The 20,557-nt window shown below is 34.7% G+C and overlaps 2 protein-coding genes across 2 annotated transcripts; both read left to right on the top strand.

Moving 5' to 3' along the window:
• The first annotated feature begins 1,802 nt into the window (after positions 1-1,802).
• Positions 1,803-8,259, top strand: LOC130644176 (transient receptor potential channel pyrexia-like). Its single transcript, XM_057449675.1, has 2 exons — positions 1,803-1,901; positions 6,846-8,259. The coding sequence occupies exon 2, from the start codon at positions 7,147-7,149 to the stop codon at positions 8,257-8,259; it is 1,113 nt and encodes a 370-aa protein (XP_057305658.1). The 5' UTR covers positions 1,803-1,901; positions 6,846-7,146.
• Positions 8,260-13,877: 5,618 nt separating this feature from the next.
• On the top strand, positions 13,878-14,999 carry LOC130644156 (galanin receptor type 1-like). The gene has a single exon (XM_057449648.1). The coding sequence runs from the start codon at positions 13,878-13,880 to the stop codon at positions 14,997-14,999; it is 1,122 nt and encodes a 373-aa protein (XP_057305631.1).
• The last annotated feature ends 5,558 nt before the right edge of the window (positions 15,000-20,557 follow it).

Genomic DNA, 20,557 nt, shown 5'->3' with positions numbered 1-20,557 from the left:
TACAACTTTCGTCTTGAAGTTATTGTAAACGAAAATTTAATTCAAATTTAAATGTCATTATCGCTGGGTATCGTTTTCTATTCATGCGAGTTGTTGCTAGATATCGTTAGATACGCTGTATCGTAAAGTGTGAACTAAGCTTTATAATGCGCAATGCAAAGATGAGCAATGTGCGGTCAGACTGGAGAACAATAGAATAAAATTCAGAATAAGATATAAGTGTGAAACTTGAAAGTTTAAATTAGGGCTTCGTCTTTTACCTATATTCGTCGCGTCTATCATTGTCAATTTAACAAACGTTTCAATAGACAACAAGAAGCCTAGCGGCTTAAAGATTTCCGCCATTAGCAATAATCTGAACTTTGAAGAGGACTGAGTAATATGGGGAACAAAATCATTGAATTTTCAAAATATTCAAATTCAATTTTTGAGTATTATTGAAACTGTAAATAATAAACTTCATTTCTCTATAAGAACATTTTTAAAAGAAAAAAAAATAAACCTGAAAATTGATGAACAATAAAAACAAAATAAGAACAACGGCAAGGCTGAAAATTTATCGATTTTCTCTTTTTCTCTGAAAAACAACTTGGAAAATATCTTTAAAGGTGGCAGGAAATTAGTTTTTACATAATCAGTTACGAAAGATAACTTTTCTTTTATAACACACTTGTCACGATTTTGTAGGTAGAATACACTCTTTCACCAAAAATATTCAGCCTCAACAATTCTTCTTTAAATTAAAATTCATGAATAATTAATTAGTTCTGCTGGTGCTTTAGAATCCGTGACCTGAAAGGGACATTCAATTTTCGATTTAAACAAATGGATTTTAATTTTCAAATTTGAAATTCTATTAAAAATCAGAAATTTGGAAATTGATATTACATTTTCGGATTTTTAGCACCAAATGACCCAAAGTAAACCTTGGGATTGTAGAGAAAAAACGTCTACGAAAGAAAGCGTACTTTCTTTTCAAAAAAAAATGGAGATTCTTTTTCGTTTTTTGATTTGAAAACGAAATACGAAAATTGAGTTTAAATTTTCTTTTTGTATTGAGTTGAAAAAGAAAAATTGATAAAAAAATTGAAATTTGTTTAAAATGAAAACTGAATGTCCCTTTTTAGGTCACGGATTCTTTAGTCTACGTGCTTGCAAAATTGTACAGAAGGAAAGATGAAATTATTAAAGGAAAACGTTAATAGCATCAAAGATGGCGCATTATAAGACGATCTTCATTATGTTACGCTGCACGAGCTTTAACTTTCGATAGTATAAACTTTAAAATAAAGTATTGTTCATTGAAAAATAAAACAATTAGTTGCACTGTTAGGATTCTTTTTGGCTTAAAATTTATTGTAGCCTCGTTCCCAGAAAAAAAATCTGTCAGAACGAGGATTTGAGCTGTGCTGTCCTTATCTATCTCCCCCTCTATTATCTCCTTAGGCGATTTTTTATTTTTTTTTATAACAAACTTTTTTTATTTACATCATAAAAACAACATTTAGCCTGTTTATATAGCGAAAGGCCGCCACTTCACAAGATTGTACATTCCTTGACAATAACAATATTTTATAGAGGACTAATTTAATAAAGCCTTAGGCGATATTAAAGATTCCGCCTTTGCTGGCGGAAATCAAAAATATAAGTCCATCTTCTGCACAGCGAACCTCGTCCCCAGGAGCTTTTGCTTTTTTGACATCGAGACCGATAAGTAAGCGCTAGCGGCTTTGACATGGGCAACAAACCCTGGGGACGAGGATGCTCCCATCCCCTTTGCCATTAAAATATGGAGTGCTGTAATTACCACTATGTCTGTTTTTTTGCCGCAACGGCGCAGAAAAATCGAAAGAAGGAAAGTAAGGGGTGATGAAAAAACGAAAGTAAACTCATATGTACAGGTTTGGTTAAGTTGTTTTCTGTTGTTAGCTTTAGCTAGCTAAATGTTTTGTTTGCATATTTTTTAGGTAACTGCTAGCTAAGTTCTGCTTGATAAACTTTAGCTAGCTACTGCTCTGCTTTTTTTCCCTTTGTGTAGCTAGTTTTGATGTTTTGATGATGGATTCAGTTTCAGTGTTTGTTTCTACATTCCCAACAGCTAGCTAAAAGAAATTGCTTTGTGCAGGGCAGTAAAGCCTTTTTTAGACTTAGCCTGATGTAGTTAAATTAAGTATTAGCAAAGGGATTTGATTCACATAATTTGGGAGAATTTTCCAAATTGCTGAACTGTTCTAAAAACACTGACACTTTTTGAAGTTCTGTTTTAATGTTTTTGGTGTGCCATTTTAAACTTTCTCTCACAGGGCCCCTAAAAGCATGGCTCATTTGTAAACAGCTTATCTCTCTCACTGACACAATGTATAAAAAAAATATTGGTGAATCTAAACCCAGGCATTTGTAAGGTCTAGCTACCAAAAAAAGCTGTACAAAGAAAAAATTAAGATAAAAGTGAATTTCAATGTCACTAAAAATACTGTTAGCTAGAAACTTTTTATGTAGTTTGGATCAAATAACAGAACAATGGAAACTATTTCTACATTGGGGAATATTTTCAAGATCAAGTTTTCATCCTGAATGGGACATGTTCAAAATTATGAGGCAGTTTTTTTGGCCAATTGTGAACATTTAGGGTGTATGTTACATAATTATCATTATAAGTATCTTGGTCGATATTGTAACAATTTGGTCATGTCAAGAAAATATGGAAAACCAGTATTTCGCATTTGCACAGTGCTAACAGGGTTTCAACAATTTTTAATGGCAACCAATGAAATGATCAAAAAATCCGAAGCAAATTTGCCACATATACCATTTCAAGTTCTGACAAATGGTTTTCATGTGTTTGAAGTCTCTGATGAAGGGTCTCTGACTGGTGAAGGGTCTCTTTAAGAGACAAGAGAGGAGTTGAACATGCTCCACCATACCTTAGTTTAAAGGGGCGATTGTGGAAGTCCCATGAAACGCTACATAGTGATGGTGTCACTTTAAAAAACACCCAGTCCGGTCTGTGAAAGGTTGGCGCTAGGAAGGGCATCCAGCTGTAAAACAATGCCAAAACTCTTTATTAATGGCCGTAAGAATAGTTGATCAGACAAACTGCGTAAACGGGGCTGGAACTCTAAGGAGTGAAGGTGTCGCGCACGGTAGGACAGATGTCAGGTGTGAGCATCGTCAGATCGTTACCCAGCTATCACATCACAAGGTAGATACACTAGGTTGAGGATGGCTAGTGTAAATGTTGGTACTCTGAGAGGCAGAGCAGGTGAAGTAGTTGAAATGTTAGAACATAGATCTGTTGATATGTGTTGTGTTCAGGAAGTCAGGTGGAGAGGAGCTTCAGTGAGATTTGTGGAAGGTAGGAGAGGAGGGCAAGGTATAAGCTTTTTTGGATTGGTAATAGTGATGGATATGGAGGAGTTGGCATATTCGTTGCAGAGAAGTGGGTAGAAAAAGTAATAGATGTTATGCGTGTTAATAGTTGTTTTATAGTGATAAAGTTTTTGATAGGTAATAGGATTATCACTTTTCTGTCAGTTTATGCTCCACAGTGTGGACTCAGTTAGGAAGATAAAGATAACTTTTATGATGAGTTAATAGCAGTCACATCAAAGTTTGGAGACACTGAACTTGTCATGGTGGGCAGCGACTTTAATGGTCATGTTGGGAAGTCATCTGAAGGTTATAGAGGTGTGCATGGAGGCTATTTGGGAGCAGAAATAAGGAAGGGGAGAGATTGCTTGAGTTTGGAATGGAAACGGACATGGTGGTTTGCAACACATCATTCAGTAAGAGACAGAGTAGGCTGATAACATATGAGTCAAGTGGTTGTAAGACACATATAGATTACTTCCTGGTTAGAAAGTCAGACAAGAAAGTGGTGAAGGACGTGAAAGTTATATCGGGGGAAGAGTGTGATTCCCAGCATAGGTTGCTGGTTTGTGATATTATCTTGAGGAGTGTTAAAGAAGCCAAGGGAAAGTACAGGCCCCGTCGAAAAGTGTGGAAGCTGAAGGAAGAGATTGTAGCAAGACAATTTAGTGCAAAAGTTCAGCAGTTAGCCCACAATAGTCAATGTGATAGTGACAATGTTGAAAGAACTTGGACTACTTTGAAGAATTGTCTTCTAGAAGCTTCTGATGATACCTGTGGGTGGACGAAAGGACCAGCTAGACATAGACAGACCTGGTGGTGGAATAATGAGGTTGACCAGTGTATAAAGGAAAAGAGGAAACTTTGGAAAGAGTGGAAGTCAGGTGTTAGTAAAAATATTTACTTAGAAGCTAAGCGTCGCGCTCGTACAGGAGTGTATAATGAAAAATCAGAAGCAGAGAGAAACAGATTTGCAGATGTGTTAAGAAGGGAAGACCAGCGCAATGAGGTATTCAAGATAGCAAGGAAAATGAAGAAGACTAATCAAGATGTTGTAGGTGAGAAGTGTATACGTAATGATGAAGTTGTTTTGACTAGCACAGAGGAGGAGAAAAGGGTAGCTTGGAAGAATCATTATCAGAGGTTGCTTAACACTGAGTTTGATTGGGACGAGGATAATTTGTCTGATGATGATGTTGTAGAAGGGCCAGCTATGCAGATCAAGACAGAGTGGGTAGTGGAGGCTATTAGGAAATTGAAGATTGGCAAGGCGGCAGGAGTATCAGGTATTGTTGCAGAGATGGTAAAAGCATCTGGATATATTGGAGTTGAGCTTATTACAAGTCTTGCTAACCAGATTATAAAGGATGGTGCTATTCGGAGTGAGTGGCAGTCGAGTGTAATAGTGAATTGTTTCAAGGGCAAGGGTGATGCATTAGAAAGGGGTAACTATAGAGGTTTGAAGTTGGTTGATCAAGTAATGAAAGTTACTGAAAGAGTGATTGATAAGTTACTTAGAGAAAGGATTGATATAGATAAGATGCAATTTGGTTTTGTTCCAGGGCGTGGCACTACAGATGCAATATTTTTACTCAGACAGCTTCAGGAAAAGTATTTAGGAAAGAGAAAGAATCTCTATTTTGCCTTTGTAGATTTAGAGAAAGCTTTTGATAGAGTGCCACGTAAAGTTATTTGGTGGGCTATGAGGAAATTAGGTGTGGATGAGTGGCTAGTTACGATGGTACAGTCTATGTACAGCAATGCTAGAAGTCGTGTCAGGATTAACGATTCACTTAGTGATGAATTTAGTGTAAATGTTGGTGTACATCAGGGTTCTGTACTTAGTCCTTTGTTGTTTATTCTAGTCTTAGAAGCGCTGTCGATGGAGTTCAGAACAGGTTGTCCATGGGAGTTATTGTATGCAGATGATTTGGTTCTCATAGCAGAGTCGATGGAAGAATTAGTTGAAAAGTTTGAGAAGTGGAAAAAAGGACTAGCAGAGAAAGGGCTACAGGTAAACACAGCAAAGTCTAAAGTCATGATTAGTAGCATTGCAGCCAAGTGTGACCTTGTAGTTGGAAAGTGGCCTTGTGGAGTTTGCAGGAAAGGGGTTGGTAGTAACTCAAGTTTTTGTCAGACTTGCAAGCATTGGGTACATAAGAAGTGTAGTAGTATTAGTGGAAGGTTAAGAGCTGACATTCAGTTTGTATGCAAGCGTTGCAAAGGTGAGATTATAGAGAATGAAGTATTTCCAGCTTTAATGATGTACAAGAGTGGCTCGTTAGAGATAGTTGAGAACTTCTGTTACTTAGGTGATATGTTGGGCAGTGAAGGGGGTGTTGGAAGAAGTGTTACTTGCAGGATAGGTTTTGCTTGGAAAAAGTTTAGAGAGTTACTTCCTTTGTTGACTAGCAGAGTCCTGTCAATTGAGGTAAAAAGTAGGTTGTATGAGGCCTGTGTAATAAGCGTTATGTTGTACTTTAGTGAGACATGGGCAGTGAAGCAGGAAGATCTTGATCGTTTAGAAAGGAATGATATGAAAATGGTTAGGTGGATGTGTAACGCCAGTCTTAGAGACAGAAAGAGTTCAGGTGAGCTAAGAAGCAGGCTAAGTCTCTGTAGAATTAAAGATGTTATCCAGATAAGAAGATTGAATTGGCTGGGGCACTTGGAAAGAATGGAGGAGGATAATTGGGTAAGAAAGTGTAGAGACTTGATAGTTCCTGGGGCAAAGCCCAGAGGCAGACCGAGAAAGACTTGGCAGGTGGTTATAAGGACAGACTTGATACAGAGGAAGTTGAGTTTAGATCTAACACAGTCTAGATCAGATTGGAAGAGGGTCATTAATATACCCCGTCTTACCCATGCTAGCATGGAAAACGGACGTTAAGCCGAGAATGATGATGATGATGTCATTACTGAAGTTGTAGTAGGTTCAGTTCTTCATTTTGTGGTACTACTGGAGGTAACTGCCCCGTCATGGAAAGTAATAATTAGAAACCTTTATCATCTATCTTTAGTAAAAATATATAGCATTCATTTTTTGTGTTCAGTCAAAACAACTTTCAAAAAAGGGAAATCTCCCAATCTAGAAATATTGTCAGGAAATAATTTCCTGGTAACCAAAAAATTTCTAGTTTCTGTAACTTGATCCAAACTGTTTTGTTTAAATGTTTTAATGCACCTACAATTAGTAATGGACTTTATATATACCTGTTACAATTAATTAGATGCTAAAGATACGTACAGACTAAGTAATCCAGTATACAGTCAATTAACTGGTATATATAATCCCTAACTTATATACTTTATATATATATATATATGATTCTATATATTTCTCAAAGAAACTTTCGGTTTATCTGCAAACCTTTATATGCATAAATTTAGGCCACATAAGAAATAAATCGGCTTCTATGTTAAGCAAAAAAATGTAAAGTCAAGAGATTTTACCTGATATTTTTAATCCCTTTTAGGGGCTGTTTATATGAGCCCGGTTGGCCGTCTGGCCCGTTTACCAAGATCTCACGTGATGGTGGACACAAGCATAGAAGCGATAATAGGGTTAAAATAAACGTTATGTATCAGCAGATTCTGTAAGATAATTATTTTCATGGTAGATTATGAAAAAGGGGTCAATATCAAATTTGAACTCCCTGTTCAAATTTTAGGACGTATTATTACACAAGAGCCGCAATCTTGAATTTTCTGAATCACTGCATTGACGAAAAAAATGCACTTATTAATATCAGGTAAATAAACTGGTGCATATTTTATATGCAGAATATTTTTACTTGTAGAAAGAGTTCAAATATAAATATGGAAGAAGTAACAGACTTCTATAAAACTTATATTAAAGAAAATTATCCAACTATAGAACATTTTAAAGAAATAAATGTGGGTATTATTACACAAGATATGATGGAATATATAACCAAATATGCACTCATAAATAGAAAGTCAATTCAGACTTCAAATTGGCAGGAGATTATGACAGAAAAAGAGCATCAGGTATTTCTAAAATACAACCAACAGAAGATTCAACAAAAGATTGAGGATCTTCATATACCCACCCTTTATGGGTACTATATTGAAGAGCCTCTTCATGAATTTACCCTCCTCAAAGAACTTAAAGAGACTTTAAGTCGCGACCTTTCCTACCTTTGTACTGAAAGTCTTAGTTTACTTCTTGATCCTAAAGGTGTACTGTATGGAAGAATAAAACCACATGGATTTACACTCCTTCACAAAGTTATACAAGGGCATGAAAAAAGGTTTCATCATAAAGTAAGCATTGGTTGTAGCTGCTCACTTGTAAAATTCTTAATTGATAATGGGGCTGATATTAACGCAAAAGATTACAGTGGTATAACTCCTTTTGATGCAGCAGCAGAAAACTTGTTGTTATCTTCTTTAGAAGTCATGCTCAAGACTGGAAAGATAAACCATGAACAAATCAATTCAGCTTTGTTTTCTATTACAAGTAAAGTATCCGATATTAGTGCTGAAAAGTTTGAAAAATGTTTAAAGTTGTTACATGCGTATGGTGGCAAGTTAGATAGTCTCGATCTGTATGATAACTCGCTCTTGAATCACTATCTTTTTTTAAACAAGTGTGAAAAACGTGCCATACGTATAACAAAAATACTGGTTCAAAACTCTCCAAACTGGTTTCGAAAGAACAAATTTGGTCTTTCACCCTTGCATAGTTGTTGTGCTGTATTTCTGCATAGTGATATCTCTGATATCTTAAACTACCTTTGTAGTCTTAAGTCTATAAATGTAGACGAACGAGACAATTATTCAAGATCTCCTTTGATTTATGCAGTGATGCGAGGATTCAAGAAATGTTGTAATACACTTTTATCGCACGGGGCAGACATAAACTAAAAAAAAAAAACTTGGTTTAACTAGCCTGCATTATGCGTCAATGCTGAATGATGCCAATGTTTTTGAATTACTTCTAAGCAACGACAAGGCAGATGTACATGCTGAAGATCGTTTTGGTGATATCCCGCTTGTTTATGCTGCTGCAACAGGCCAATCAAGTATTATTGATATGCTTTATCGACTTCATAATGTTAATAATGTTTTACATGACAGGTTACTGTCAGTAGCCGAGATTAACGATCATTCCAATTGTGTTATCGATTTGACGCAGATTATAGAGCAGAAAGCTAAAACAGGAGAAAAAAACCCCCAAAAGTTTGAGTTGGGAAAAAAGAGATATCACAATTGGTTAAAAGAAAAAAGAAAAGCTACTGCGGAGGAAGAGCAAATTGAAGGAAAAGTATTACCCCTAAGAAAGTTGTACGACCTAGAAAAACTGCGTAAAACGGAGAATGATGAAGTGAAGTCTGAGGTAACAGTATTATTAACTAGAATTGCCGACATTGTGAGCACGAAAGATGAAAAACTTAGTTTTGTTCCACTTCTTTCTGGAAGTAATGCAGAGGGTACGAAAGTTGGAATAGTTGATGAAATTGACTTTTTGTGTAATATGGTGTTTTTGTCCTCCCGTTTACATATTACGTTATTAGAAAGCGATATCTTACCTGGATATGTCAACTTAAGGATTGACAATCCGCAGGAAGCTTACAGTATGTGTGTATTACAAGAAATAAAGCAAAATTTCTTTCTATCTGCCAATTACGTTGGCTCTCAGCTCTTTGATGCATTTTCTGCAGCCATATCAGATGTTGAAGTTTTTAGTGATCTTCATTTGACTTGGAATAATGATTTTTCTTCAAGTGAATTGATATCCACAATCCAACTTACATGGAATGGAAGGAATTATAAAAATCTGAAAATTTTAATCGATCTTGTTCCAACAATACCTATAATGGATCACGTGAGATTGTCTTCTACTTTCCAAACAATTAACAAGCACCTAGATATAGACGATGTTCTGCAACAAGTAGCAGTAGTAGCTAAACGATCTACTGATGGTTTCAATGAGAGAGCGGACGTCCTGTGGAGATACTCGTTTTCTAACTTAGAGACCAAAATATTACTAATGTTACCAGAACATGCCCGAGCTGGTTACAAACTTGTTAAGTTCATTCGTGAAAAAAGAATTTGTCCCTTAATTGCAATGCCGAAGTATTACATTTCCAGTTACTTACTAAAAACATGTCTGTTACATGAAGTGGTTAACGAAATAAAAATAGGAGGTGTAACTTCCTTGGAAAAATTTGATGATAAATCTTGGGGTTCAAAAATTCTAAGCAGATTGCAATCCTTCATGGAAACAAGAGGCAATGTGCCTCATTTCTTTCATGAAGACGTCAACTTGAAAACTTCTGACAAAGAAGCTGTATTGGCTTATTGTGAAATTGGAAAAGGGTGGTTAAAACATCCATGGAATTATTGTTTTTAGTATATCAGGATTATACTACTCCAAAAAACACTAAAATGTATTAAAATTTATTATATTCACGTATTTTCTGATTCTAGTTTTACCGTAGTGTTAAAACTTAGTTTTTACCTTGCGTTTTAAGATTTTTATGGATGTTTGCAACGTTTTTAGTCGTAAATCAAGAAGTATCGCGAAGCAAAGAATTCGAAAAGTGGTGGGGATGAACTTGCTTAATTACATGAGGTTTTCTAAATGAACGTTTAAAAACAGGCTCGAGTATACTATACTTGTGATATTTACTATAAATTATATCTTATGCATAAATTATTTGAGCTTTTTGCGGATAAGTACTCCTCAAAATGCTTCATTATGCAGAATATTTTTTTTGCTTAAATTTCCCTCAAATTCAGACAATTAATTTTTACGGATTTTGAAGTAACTTTAATAAAGGAGAAATTGTTGCGGATATAAACGATTTTAAATTTTTGCGGAACTTTTTTACGGACTTGGGCGAGAAATCCACAAAAAAATATTCTGCAAATAATTTGTATCCGTCAGGTATTTTTAAAATCTTTTTTATTTTTTGATGAATTAATTCTTAACATTATATCATGCTTACATGCTTAAATTGTTTATAGAAAAATATTTATTGTATGGATAAACCTAATAAAATTAGGCCAACACTTCATGTGCTTTATGGTCTGTCTCTCTTAATGCAGTAAGGTTGTTATTGCTATCAACTAGAGTCTCGTTAGGCATGCTTTACCGGCGTTGCTGAAGGTGATTTTGAAACTGACATTACAGTATTTTATAAGGATATTTTTCAGTGTTCGGTTACATCAGCTTATACATTCATACCTTCTCCTTTCTGACGTTTGAATATTACATAAGGAACGAAAATTGGATTTTTTTTGTCCGGAAATTTTCCCGTCGGGAATTTGTGCAAAAATTTTGGTTTTTCTAATTTTATAACCTATACACGCTAATTGGGTTATTGGACTACACGACCACTTACAGAATAATCCAGCTGGTTTTGACGAAGCTGGCAACTCTGTGACTATAAGGTTGGAACCTGAAGACCTTTTTTTAGATCTTGATTGAATATATGTACACTATAAATGTTTCTATCCTTCTTTTTGTGTCATGTCCTGTAATCATTACTTTTAAAATTTGGTTAAAATTTTTTCAAAACTTACCCATGCATTTTTGACTTTATGAATCATGTCCGAAAACTTTTCCGCTGAAATTGTTCGAAGTTTTTCCGCTGAAACATTTTCCGCCAAAAAATTTCGTTCACGTTATTTGGTAAAATTGTAAACAATTTTAAACAAACAATACATAACGCTACTTAGTAGACTTTAAAAAAAAAAAAAAACAGCCACGGTAGCTAATACATCTTAACCCTATTCGGTCCGAGGTTTTTCGAACATACTTTGACCGGGGGGCGGATTCCGCCCCCCTCCCTCAATACCCTTTCATATGGTTGTTCAAATTGAATCAAACTTGGCACACTTATAGGACGTCAAAAAAGGAACATAATGGCGGTAATAAATTTTTGCTTGCGTCAGCACATTTCCTGTGACGTCATCAGAAGCTTAAAATTTGTTAAAAATGCCACTATCTGCTTAAAATTTAATTATTTTTGTTCTAGAGCCAATTTTTATAACTTCTGTTTGAAGTTTCTGAAAGCTAAATAAAAGTTATTTAACATATCTTCCGGTTTTTACATGGATCGAATAAAAAATTGCCCAAAAATCCGGTTTTTTCCGATTTTCGGGTAAAACCTGACAAAATCGTGAAATCGGATCAGTCACGTGTCCAAATTATGCAAAGCGATTCTTGTTCATAAAACAAAGTAGTGTTCCGTGTTTCAAGTTCTAAGGATAATCCCAAGAGGAGTTATTATATTTTCCCCATTATAAGGATTTCTAGAGATTTTTAGGGGTAGTTTCGAGTAATGGCCAACATCAAAGTCTCTGAAGTGGATGGGACCTAAAAATCTAGAATGCAGGTGTCTAATAGATAAATATTGAAAATCAGTAAGTATCATAGCCATATAACACAGCAATAAAGAGTTATTAAAAAAAACCGTCAGGGGGGATTCCACCCCCCACGGACCGAATAGGGTTAATAGCTAAAAGCGATTATTTTTATTGCGGCTTATAACATGCGAAACACACTTGTTATTACCTTTTATTATTCCCCTATTGCATTCGCTTTGATGTAAAATTTTTTGCGCCTTTCCATCCAACGAAAATAACCAAAATTCTTATATTGAGAAGAACAGTACCTTATCCGTACTAATGTTCCACATTCGTGCAAAAATTAAGCGCAAAATTTTTTTACGCGAAAATTAATACGCGTGAAAATATTCTATTTCATTAGATAAAACTGATTCTTGTCTAAGGCCTTAAATATACTCTTGTTGTGGAGAAATTACCGCTCGTGCCAATATCAATACGTGCGGAATACGCCCTTATCAAATGGATGAGTTTTTCTAGCAATGTGATTGGCAAATCTACACGAAATATATGATATTCTATGCATAAAAAGAGAGTAATTTTTTAATTTTACAGTGCAAAAAGCTGGTATTTTTTATCCGATTGGCTGAAACAGCGTGCAGACTTTCTATAATTTGAATCTCTCTATAATTCGAACAAAAATTTTCCCCCGTTGGAATTCGAATTAGGGATAGTCAACTGTACTTCTTTCGTGAATTTTTTTCCACTCTTAAGTTGGTTTTTTCACAGTCATGTAGTTAATCTTATATACTAACACACCACTTCATGTGTCAGTAACAAGCAAGTTAGATGTGTTTGTTTTTAAAAAAAGTAGCTAACAGCAGTAACATGTTACGTTTGCTAATCGATCATTTATAAATTTAAATTTGCATGGGTTGGGAAAAACATTTGTCTAAAGAAAAAATATTATACACATTTCAATGTTAATTAATTTTGTTCCCTCAAAGTATTATAAGCATAGACAATTAATATTATAACTAATACCGTTGTCTATTTTGTTTTTAATTATTCGTGTCCTTATTACGAAATTAACAACTTAAGCCAAACTAAGAGATAGGCGATTCTGAAAACGAGAATCACTAACAGTTATAAATGGATTGTATGTCAAAATGTATACTTGCATTATCAAAGCATAACATTGAAACTTCTTGCCAAAATTTTGCGTCCTAATCTTTTATTTGGTGAAATTTCGCAAAATTCGTAAAATTTTCTGCTCGCGAAAGTTACATGCACCAAAAGTATTCAGCGCAACATAATTTTGAATCTCATCCCATTCCTTTTCCTTTTAAAAAATGAAATGATCCCCACTCTACATCCGGTCTGCCAGGCTTAACGAACCAAACCTTCATCTTTCGTTTAAGGTGCTGCAAAATAAGTACGAAGTAAACAGAGAAATTGTCTGTTGTGTGCATGATATTAGACGTCTTGTGTTTGTAGATTATGTTATCTCCTCTAAAAGGAAACATCCTGTGATAATCATCCATGCTAAAGATTATCGCTGACGGCTATTTTTTTTTGACTTCAAGTTGCATTTTTTAAGATTGTATTTTCTAAGAAATGAATCCAGGTCCAATTGGCTTAAAGGGGTTGGAAAAATAGCCTATTGCCAATTCAGTAGGATAGGGTACCTTTAATCATGTTACAAGGTACAACACCGTATATATCTATGTCCAAAATATTACATGCACAAATCCCTTCGAGAAATGGAGAAGCGATAACTAACAACAACAAAAAGTTTGACAAAGATTACAAAACAATACAGGATACAGCACCGACGACAGCAACGAGGTGACAATGACGACGAAAAACAGGACATTGACTATTGGCTATTGGCTCAATGTTAATTTACTAAGCTTGACCCTACTGTTGTAGCTCTGTCCGTAAATGACTTTTGTCTCACAGGACGGAACATAAACACTAACGACATGTTGACGTCTAAAAGATTATGAAACAATTACCAGTAACCACTAAAGTAATTGTTGTTTTTATTTTTAATAAATTAAACAATACACATGAAAGTGACAAATTAGAGTAATGAAGAAAACAATTTAATTAAATGATTCAAAAGTTAAAACGATTTTTTCATTTACTGAAGAAAGTAGATCGTAGTAGTTGCTGATTCGGTAAAAATGGTCGAGCGATATTGGGCTATTGTGTTGAAGAATAATTTAACGCACATTATATGCCGTAACAAGACATTATTAGACTGTAAAAACGAGTATCACACAATCCCAAAAGAGCTTCTTGACCCTTATGAGCAAGATGTATTAGATTTTCCATTTCTAGCAGACAAATGGCCGGTTCTTATGCTCAGCATCATCGCCCTTTTTTGCAATGTAAGTGAACTTGTATGCTTGAAGTTGCGAAAGTTAAAAAACACCAAATCAGAATATTTCATAATAAGTTTGTGTTTCCTTGACTTAGCTTACAGTTTACTTACTATTACAGCTATAACTGTAAAACTAATAGAAGAAAAAGCAAGAATTTATGAATCAGAGGAGATTATTATCATAACGAGGCAGTTTCAATGGTTTTCAATTTTTGGGTCGATTTTCCATGTGCTGGCTATCTCATTGGAAAGAGTATTTGCTGTAACGTACTTAATGGAATATAGAGTGTTAATGGAAAAAGCAAATATGTTGGTATGTGTTCTAACGTTGTGGATACTAACCCTGGTTTTACAAGGGTCCATAAGCATTTTTCAATATCACAAAGGAATCGAATATGGGTTAGAAAAAGCTTCGAGAACAGCTGATAAGGCCACCGGGGGAATTATCTTTTTTGTTGGATTCCTAATATGTATTTTAAACATTACCATGGTGTATAAAATACTAAAACAAGCAATTCTCTTGAGAGGTTTTTCTGAAAGAAAGAATCGCAGAGCTTCAATTACTAGCAGAAAAAGAAGTGGAGTCGAAACATTGGCTTTCATCACATGTTGTTTGGTTTCTTTTGGATTTTTGATATTTAACTTTCCTTACGCCGCAATGTTAATATTTTTCAAGGAAGCCAGTTTAAAGTTTGAAGTAACAGCGGAATGTTTACTGATTACAAATTCAATATTTAATCCAATAATTTATTTTTGGAGGGGATACTGGTTGCGAACCAACAGACGAAAAAGCGTTAAAAGAAGTTTGAGTTACTCCCAGTCAACGGAAGCCATATTTCATTTAAACAATACGCCATTTAATTACCGAAGATCTCAAGAAACAATTACATTGGCTTCTACAAATAATAACTCCACTTTGTAAAGGAAGTCTGCACAGGAAAGCGCTAATTCTTTAGTAATTTTCCCTACATTACTTCGTGGTTTGATCGTGTCAATTTCACACAGAAGCACTGCGATGGAAAACGTTTAGATGTGGAGAAGAGCAAGTAAGCTCTATTGGTTTATTAAATTAAATCTAATAAGAAAAAATGCTTAAAAAACGAGTTTTTTCGTTGTCGCTAGTAAAGTATGCATGACAAGAAAAACTCGGAGGATTTTTTTTTTATCGAAAGTCACAATGTTTTATCCAGATTGCAAAACATTCTTCTAACGAACAATTTAAATGTAAATTTTTTAAGAGACATTTCTTACAAATACTCTTCGGCATTGTAATTATTTTTTCTTTATGTTTAAATCAAACTTATTTGTTTTTCTTGCTTTTCTAAAAAGAAAAGAAAAATCGAGGAACCAAGTGAAATAACATTCGTGAATGGTCTATTTTTAGAATTTTTTCGCGAATTAATTTTCGCAAATAATCACTTTAATAATTCTTCACGAAAATTAATTTTCACTCTAGCGCGTGAAAATACCATAAGAATTTAGCAACGATAAAAAACCATGAATCGATTTAGAACATTCTTTAACGATTAATAAACGAATCCTTTAACAATAAGACGGAAAGTAATGTAAAGAAAATATATTTTTAAATGAAGCAGATAAAAAAATTCAGGAGAATAACTCATTGTTCCCGATTTTGACCAACCTAAATATCTTTTGAAAAAAGTCTTACTGCAAAAAGCAACGACGAAATTTGGATAAAGGGAGCAACGAACCCATATATGACTTTTAACTTAAGTTATGTCGGCTGTTTCACTGTTAGAAAGGAACGACTGCCACAAAGTAGGACGTGTTGATAATTTTTTTTCTTGAGAACCTTTCTTTGCGGCGTTGCAACAACTTTGTGAGCTGCGGGACACGATGGAACGTTCAATTATGCATAAAACGAGATATAACGCATTGCGTGCGTCTGAAAAAAGTCCCTTGATTGCCTGTAGTGTCCATCTACATCTAAGGCAGACACTCGCGAAACAAGAGGGTTCTAACCGTAAGAAAAAATAGTTTAATATTAGCTAAATTAACATTGCACCGTCCAGCAGTGATTTCCCGAGTTGTGGTGAGAAAATAGTAAAAAAGGTAGGCTTGTTTCTTTGTAAATAAACACAATTACTCGCGTATTAACTGACTGGTTTTGATTTTTTGAATATACATAAGTTACATAAGTACTAACTGTAGCTAGCCTAGCTAGCTTTAGCAGAATGCTACCTTGAAATCTACGTTCCTAGCTAAAATCTTAAAATTGGTTTGTTTACGATTTATACATGGTGTAGCTAAGTGCTTTAAAGAAAATGGGAATTGAGAAAATTGAGATTGAGAACAGATTAAGTGTGTAAAACCAATCCGTCCTCGTGGCCTCGTGGTTGCGATATTCTGGTGATCTCGTGGACGCCCCGGCATAAAATGAAACGCCAGGTTGTGGAAACACGTGAAACGAATGAGGTTTCTGATCGGCTAATGAAGTTAAAATCCAGCGCAAAAGGAGTGACAAGCTTATTACTCCGGATTTGTTGTCCGGAATAATGGTCCGGGTTAGTGGTCGGGGTCGCTAGGTCGAAAATGCCTTTTTTTGCAGTGGCGAATATCGTGGTAAAAAAGGACGTGACTTTAAAAAGATGTATAAAAAGGTTGGTAGGACGATAAAAAGGTTACGAATAAAAAATATTATGGTTTTCTCAGCAGTGTGGATGTTCGTGGATTGTAAAATTTTTCGTGCACGACCGTCGCTTGACTGAAGCCTCTCTCGTTGAGTACACATCAAGTTGAGGTTAGTCATTCTGCTGTATGTCATCACAGATATAATCATAGTCTGGTAAATTGCTTTTCCAACTTTAAATGTGAGTAATGGTGGAATTTTAGGTAATAGACGTAATCGGGATGTCGTTTTTTGTATGACAAGTTAAAATCGTCATTGAGGTCAAGGAACGTATTCAATTCGGTTCCAAGCTTATAATGAGTGACTTTATTGACAATTTAATTACGGTATTTGATGCACAAAGGTTTCGTTAATTTCGTAAGCCATTAAGGTATACCAAACAACCAGTTTTCCCTTTTCTTATGCTAAGGATAAGCTTGTTATTATTATTATTATATTTCATCCATGTCATGATTAAGTTCTGTTTCAGTAACATCGAATGTTTTTCCTCCACAGAACGAGACATTATCATCGGCGTATTTGATGATTTTAGAACGTTTTTTAAGTTGTCAGGAAGATAAAATACAACAAAAACAACAGCCGACCTAAAATGGTACCCTGGGGTACACCAACAGTGAGGTACTTCTGTCCCGAAAGTATATTATTAAAAACAACATATTGTTCACGTCCAAACAAGTAGTCAGTGAGCCATAAAAGATCATTTTCCCATATGCTATAAGCAGTAAGCTTTGGCAACAGCTTGCTTTGAATGCTTTGTTTAAATTTATGCAATCCGCTCCGGCAAATTCTCCTTTGTCTACATGATGCCTTATACTATCAGTGAAATATCTTTCACTGATAGTATAAGATTGGTTGCCAGATTGTTGATCTTTTCGCTCTAAAACCATATTGATTAAACTAGGTATTTGGTCGATACCAACTGCCATTTTGCGTTTCAAAGATTTCATAATTTTAATTACAGTGTCGACGGATATTATTATTATTATTATTGGAATTATTTACCCAGGATGACCTCCTAAGTTCCTATTGGTGCTGCTATCAACAAGGGTCTTGCGAAGGGGGTCCTAGCGCATTTAAATCCTATTCTCATGCTGGGCGCTAAGCAGAAAGAATAGATGCACACCTTTATAGTCTCTGGCATGACTCGGCCGGGGTTTGAACTCAAGACCTATCGCACTGGAAGCTAACGCTCTACCACAAGGCTACCAATCGGTTGTAGCTTGAAACATTTAGTGGTGCGACTTTTAATTGTAAAGTGACATTGCCAGGCAAAGTTACGTAGCGGCATTGATTAACGTTTTAGCTTCTTCACAGCGGATGAAAAAAACTGAAAAAAACCACTCGAGATTTGCTCAGGTTCAGGTGTTGAGCCATTTTCAGTTTTAAAGGAAGTAGAAATGTGTTTCTTTGCTTTACTTGGATATTTTTTTTTTGTAGACCAAAAGTTATGTGGATCTTTTTCGTCTTATTTCATTTAGTTTTGATGGTATTCAGCTTTTCTGACAACGTTATTCACTTGGTTACGCATTTTAATAAAGTCACGTTTATCATCTTTGGATCTAATTTTCCTCGATTTCCGATACAGTTGATCTCTTTTGTCCATTTTATGTCTGATGACGGAAGTTAACGAAGGGCTTGGCTTCCCTTGTACTTTCTTGGTTGTATTAGGAATCATTGAATCAATAGATGTTCGCATAAAATTTTTTATGATCTTCCATGCTTCGTTAGCGCTTGTTGAATTATAAACTTCACTTCAATCACATGCTTCTAAGTTACTGCAGAGTTTATCACGGTCATAATTCCTCATATTTCTGCGTTTTCTCGTTTTGTGTTTATACTTGATATGATTAATTTTTAGGGTGCAGCCAACCATATCATGATCACTGTATGTTGTAGGTATTACTATTAACTCTCTAATAGATGATGGATTGTTTAATGCTATTTTGTCAATTAATGTCTCCGATTGATGGTAGCTCTTTATATGAGTTGTTTGAGACCAAAGATTTTGTAACGTAACCCTCATGTCGTCACGATTGCCACCTCTCAGATAATTAACATTGGCATCTGCCATAACTATCAACTGCAGTGTTTGATTGGTGGATGACCAAATGTGATAGTGACCATTTTGAAGGTTTGTGAGTCGTTTTTGACCATTTTGTTATATAAAAGCATTGTATTGTGCATTTTACATTTTTTTGCATGTTATGATATAGATATTGTCTCATTTTCTAGCTACGTATAAATCTTAAACAGACGAATTTTAAGATTTTGGCTACAAAAGTAAATTTTAAGGGGGCATGGCTACGTCCAGTCCTGGCAAGCAAGCAAGCTAGCTTAATTTATTGCTAATCTTTTAAAGTTTTTGTTGAGTTAGGTATAACAGCTTCTTACCCTTGCCAAAATTATTTATTTTATGTTTAAGTTTGTGGCTATCTAACTATTTAGCTGTTTATTTATATCTGGCTTTGAAGAAAAAGTAGCCAAATACAGTTTAGCTGCACCAAAATTCTTAATAATTTTAATGATAAATGCAGTAAGGTAGATCCATCTTTTATTAATGTCACAAAAACACTTATTCTATGAATAAAATTGCTGATTTATGGTTTTATCTGGATGGGGTAACAGTGTGTTTTTCCTGTATTTTTTATTTAAACTGAAGTTGCAATAAAGTTTTTTTGAAAAAGTGTATTACGCCTTTTGAACTTGAACGGCAAAATGACAATGTTGCACGATTGCTGAGTGATTGTTTTAGTTGTACACTGTATGTTTATTCAACCTGTGAAAGTTCCATAAGGTGAGCACCAACAACACCCTTCTTTCTCACACACCCTTCCATTTTTTAATCGTACGAGTTCATACTGTGTGTTGTAACCTTTTCTAAACACTTAAAAACAGGGATTAAGCTTATCAGACAAAAAAGCATATACTTGGCATAGGACTAATCTTTGAAAAACTTTTTAAAAGTTTATATAACAAACTCCCAGTATAGTTTTGTTTATTTTGGATAAATGGATGAAATAAATATTTGTTCGCTGATAAAAGAGGAAAAGGGATTAAAAAACGGCATAATCATCTGTCAATTAGCTAATAAAGATACTGCACTAAAATGTTGCATGTTGTTATGTAAACTTTGATAACGTAATCAGCAAAATCATAAAATTTCTCTAAATTTGATAATAATTATTGTGCCATCAAGGAATCCTTGGTTATCTCGACAATGGAAATCCACTAGATAAACAAAACACCCGTTAAAAAAAATAGAAATTGTAAATCCATAAACTAGAATTCCATCTTGGTTTTGTTGACACAATTAGAGTTTTGCAATTAAGTCAGATTTACAATCAGTGCCGCTGTTAAAATTCGTTCAAAAGAATAGTGATGTCTTGTGACAAACAAACAGCCCGTCATTAACACCGGGTTGGACAAATAGTACAGGTATACCATGTCGCACATCCGTATAGGCGTAATGCCCTTCCAAAAAAACTTTATCGCAACTTTGGTTAAATAGAAACACAGGTAACAAGCCTGTTAATAAAACTGGGCTGAGCGCTTAGTACAGATAAACCATGTCGCATGGGATTAATACCCTTTTCAAAAAAACTATATTCTAACTTCAGTTTAAACAAAAACAAATAAAACAGCCCATTATTTCTCTATTTTTAAAATTTTTTCGACCATTTTATTTTGTGAAAACGTTTGTGTGAATTTCAAAAATAAAAAAAACATACCCTGTTTTACTCTGTTAAAGCAAAAAACAATAGGGAACAATAATTTTCAGGAAAAATTCTTGTGAAAGTTCAAAAATTAATCGTCACACCGGACTGAGCGTT

This window comes from Hydractinia symbiolongicarpus, chromosome 5 (assembly GCF_029227915.1).
Source record: "Hydractinia symbiolongicarpus strain clone_291-10 chromosome 5, HSymV2.1, whole genome shotgun sequence".
Classification (NCBI taxonomy): Eukaryota; Metazoa; Cnidaria; class Hydrozoa; order Anthoathecata; family Hydractiniidae; genus Hydractinia; species Hydractinia symbiolongicarpus.
Note: the sequence above shows the minus strand (reverse complement) of the source record. Positions and strands in the feature narration are given on the sequence as shown.

Bases quoted from the DNA above. Each gene is read 5' to 3' on its own strand.
- LOC130644156 (XM_057449648.1), top strand. From the start codon at position 13,878: ATGGTCGAGCGATATTGGGCTATTGTGTTGAAGAATAATTTAACGCAC.
- LOC130644176 (XM_057449675.1), top strand. From the start codon at position 7,147: ATGCAGAATATTTTTACTTGTAGAAAGAGTTCAAATATAAATATGGAA.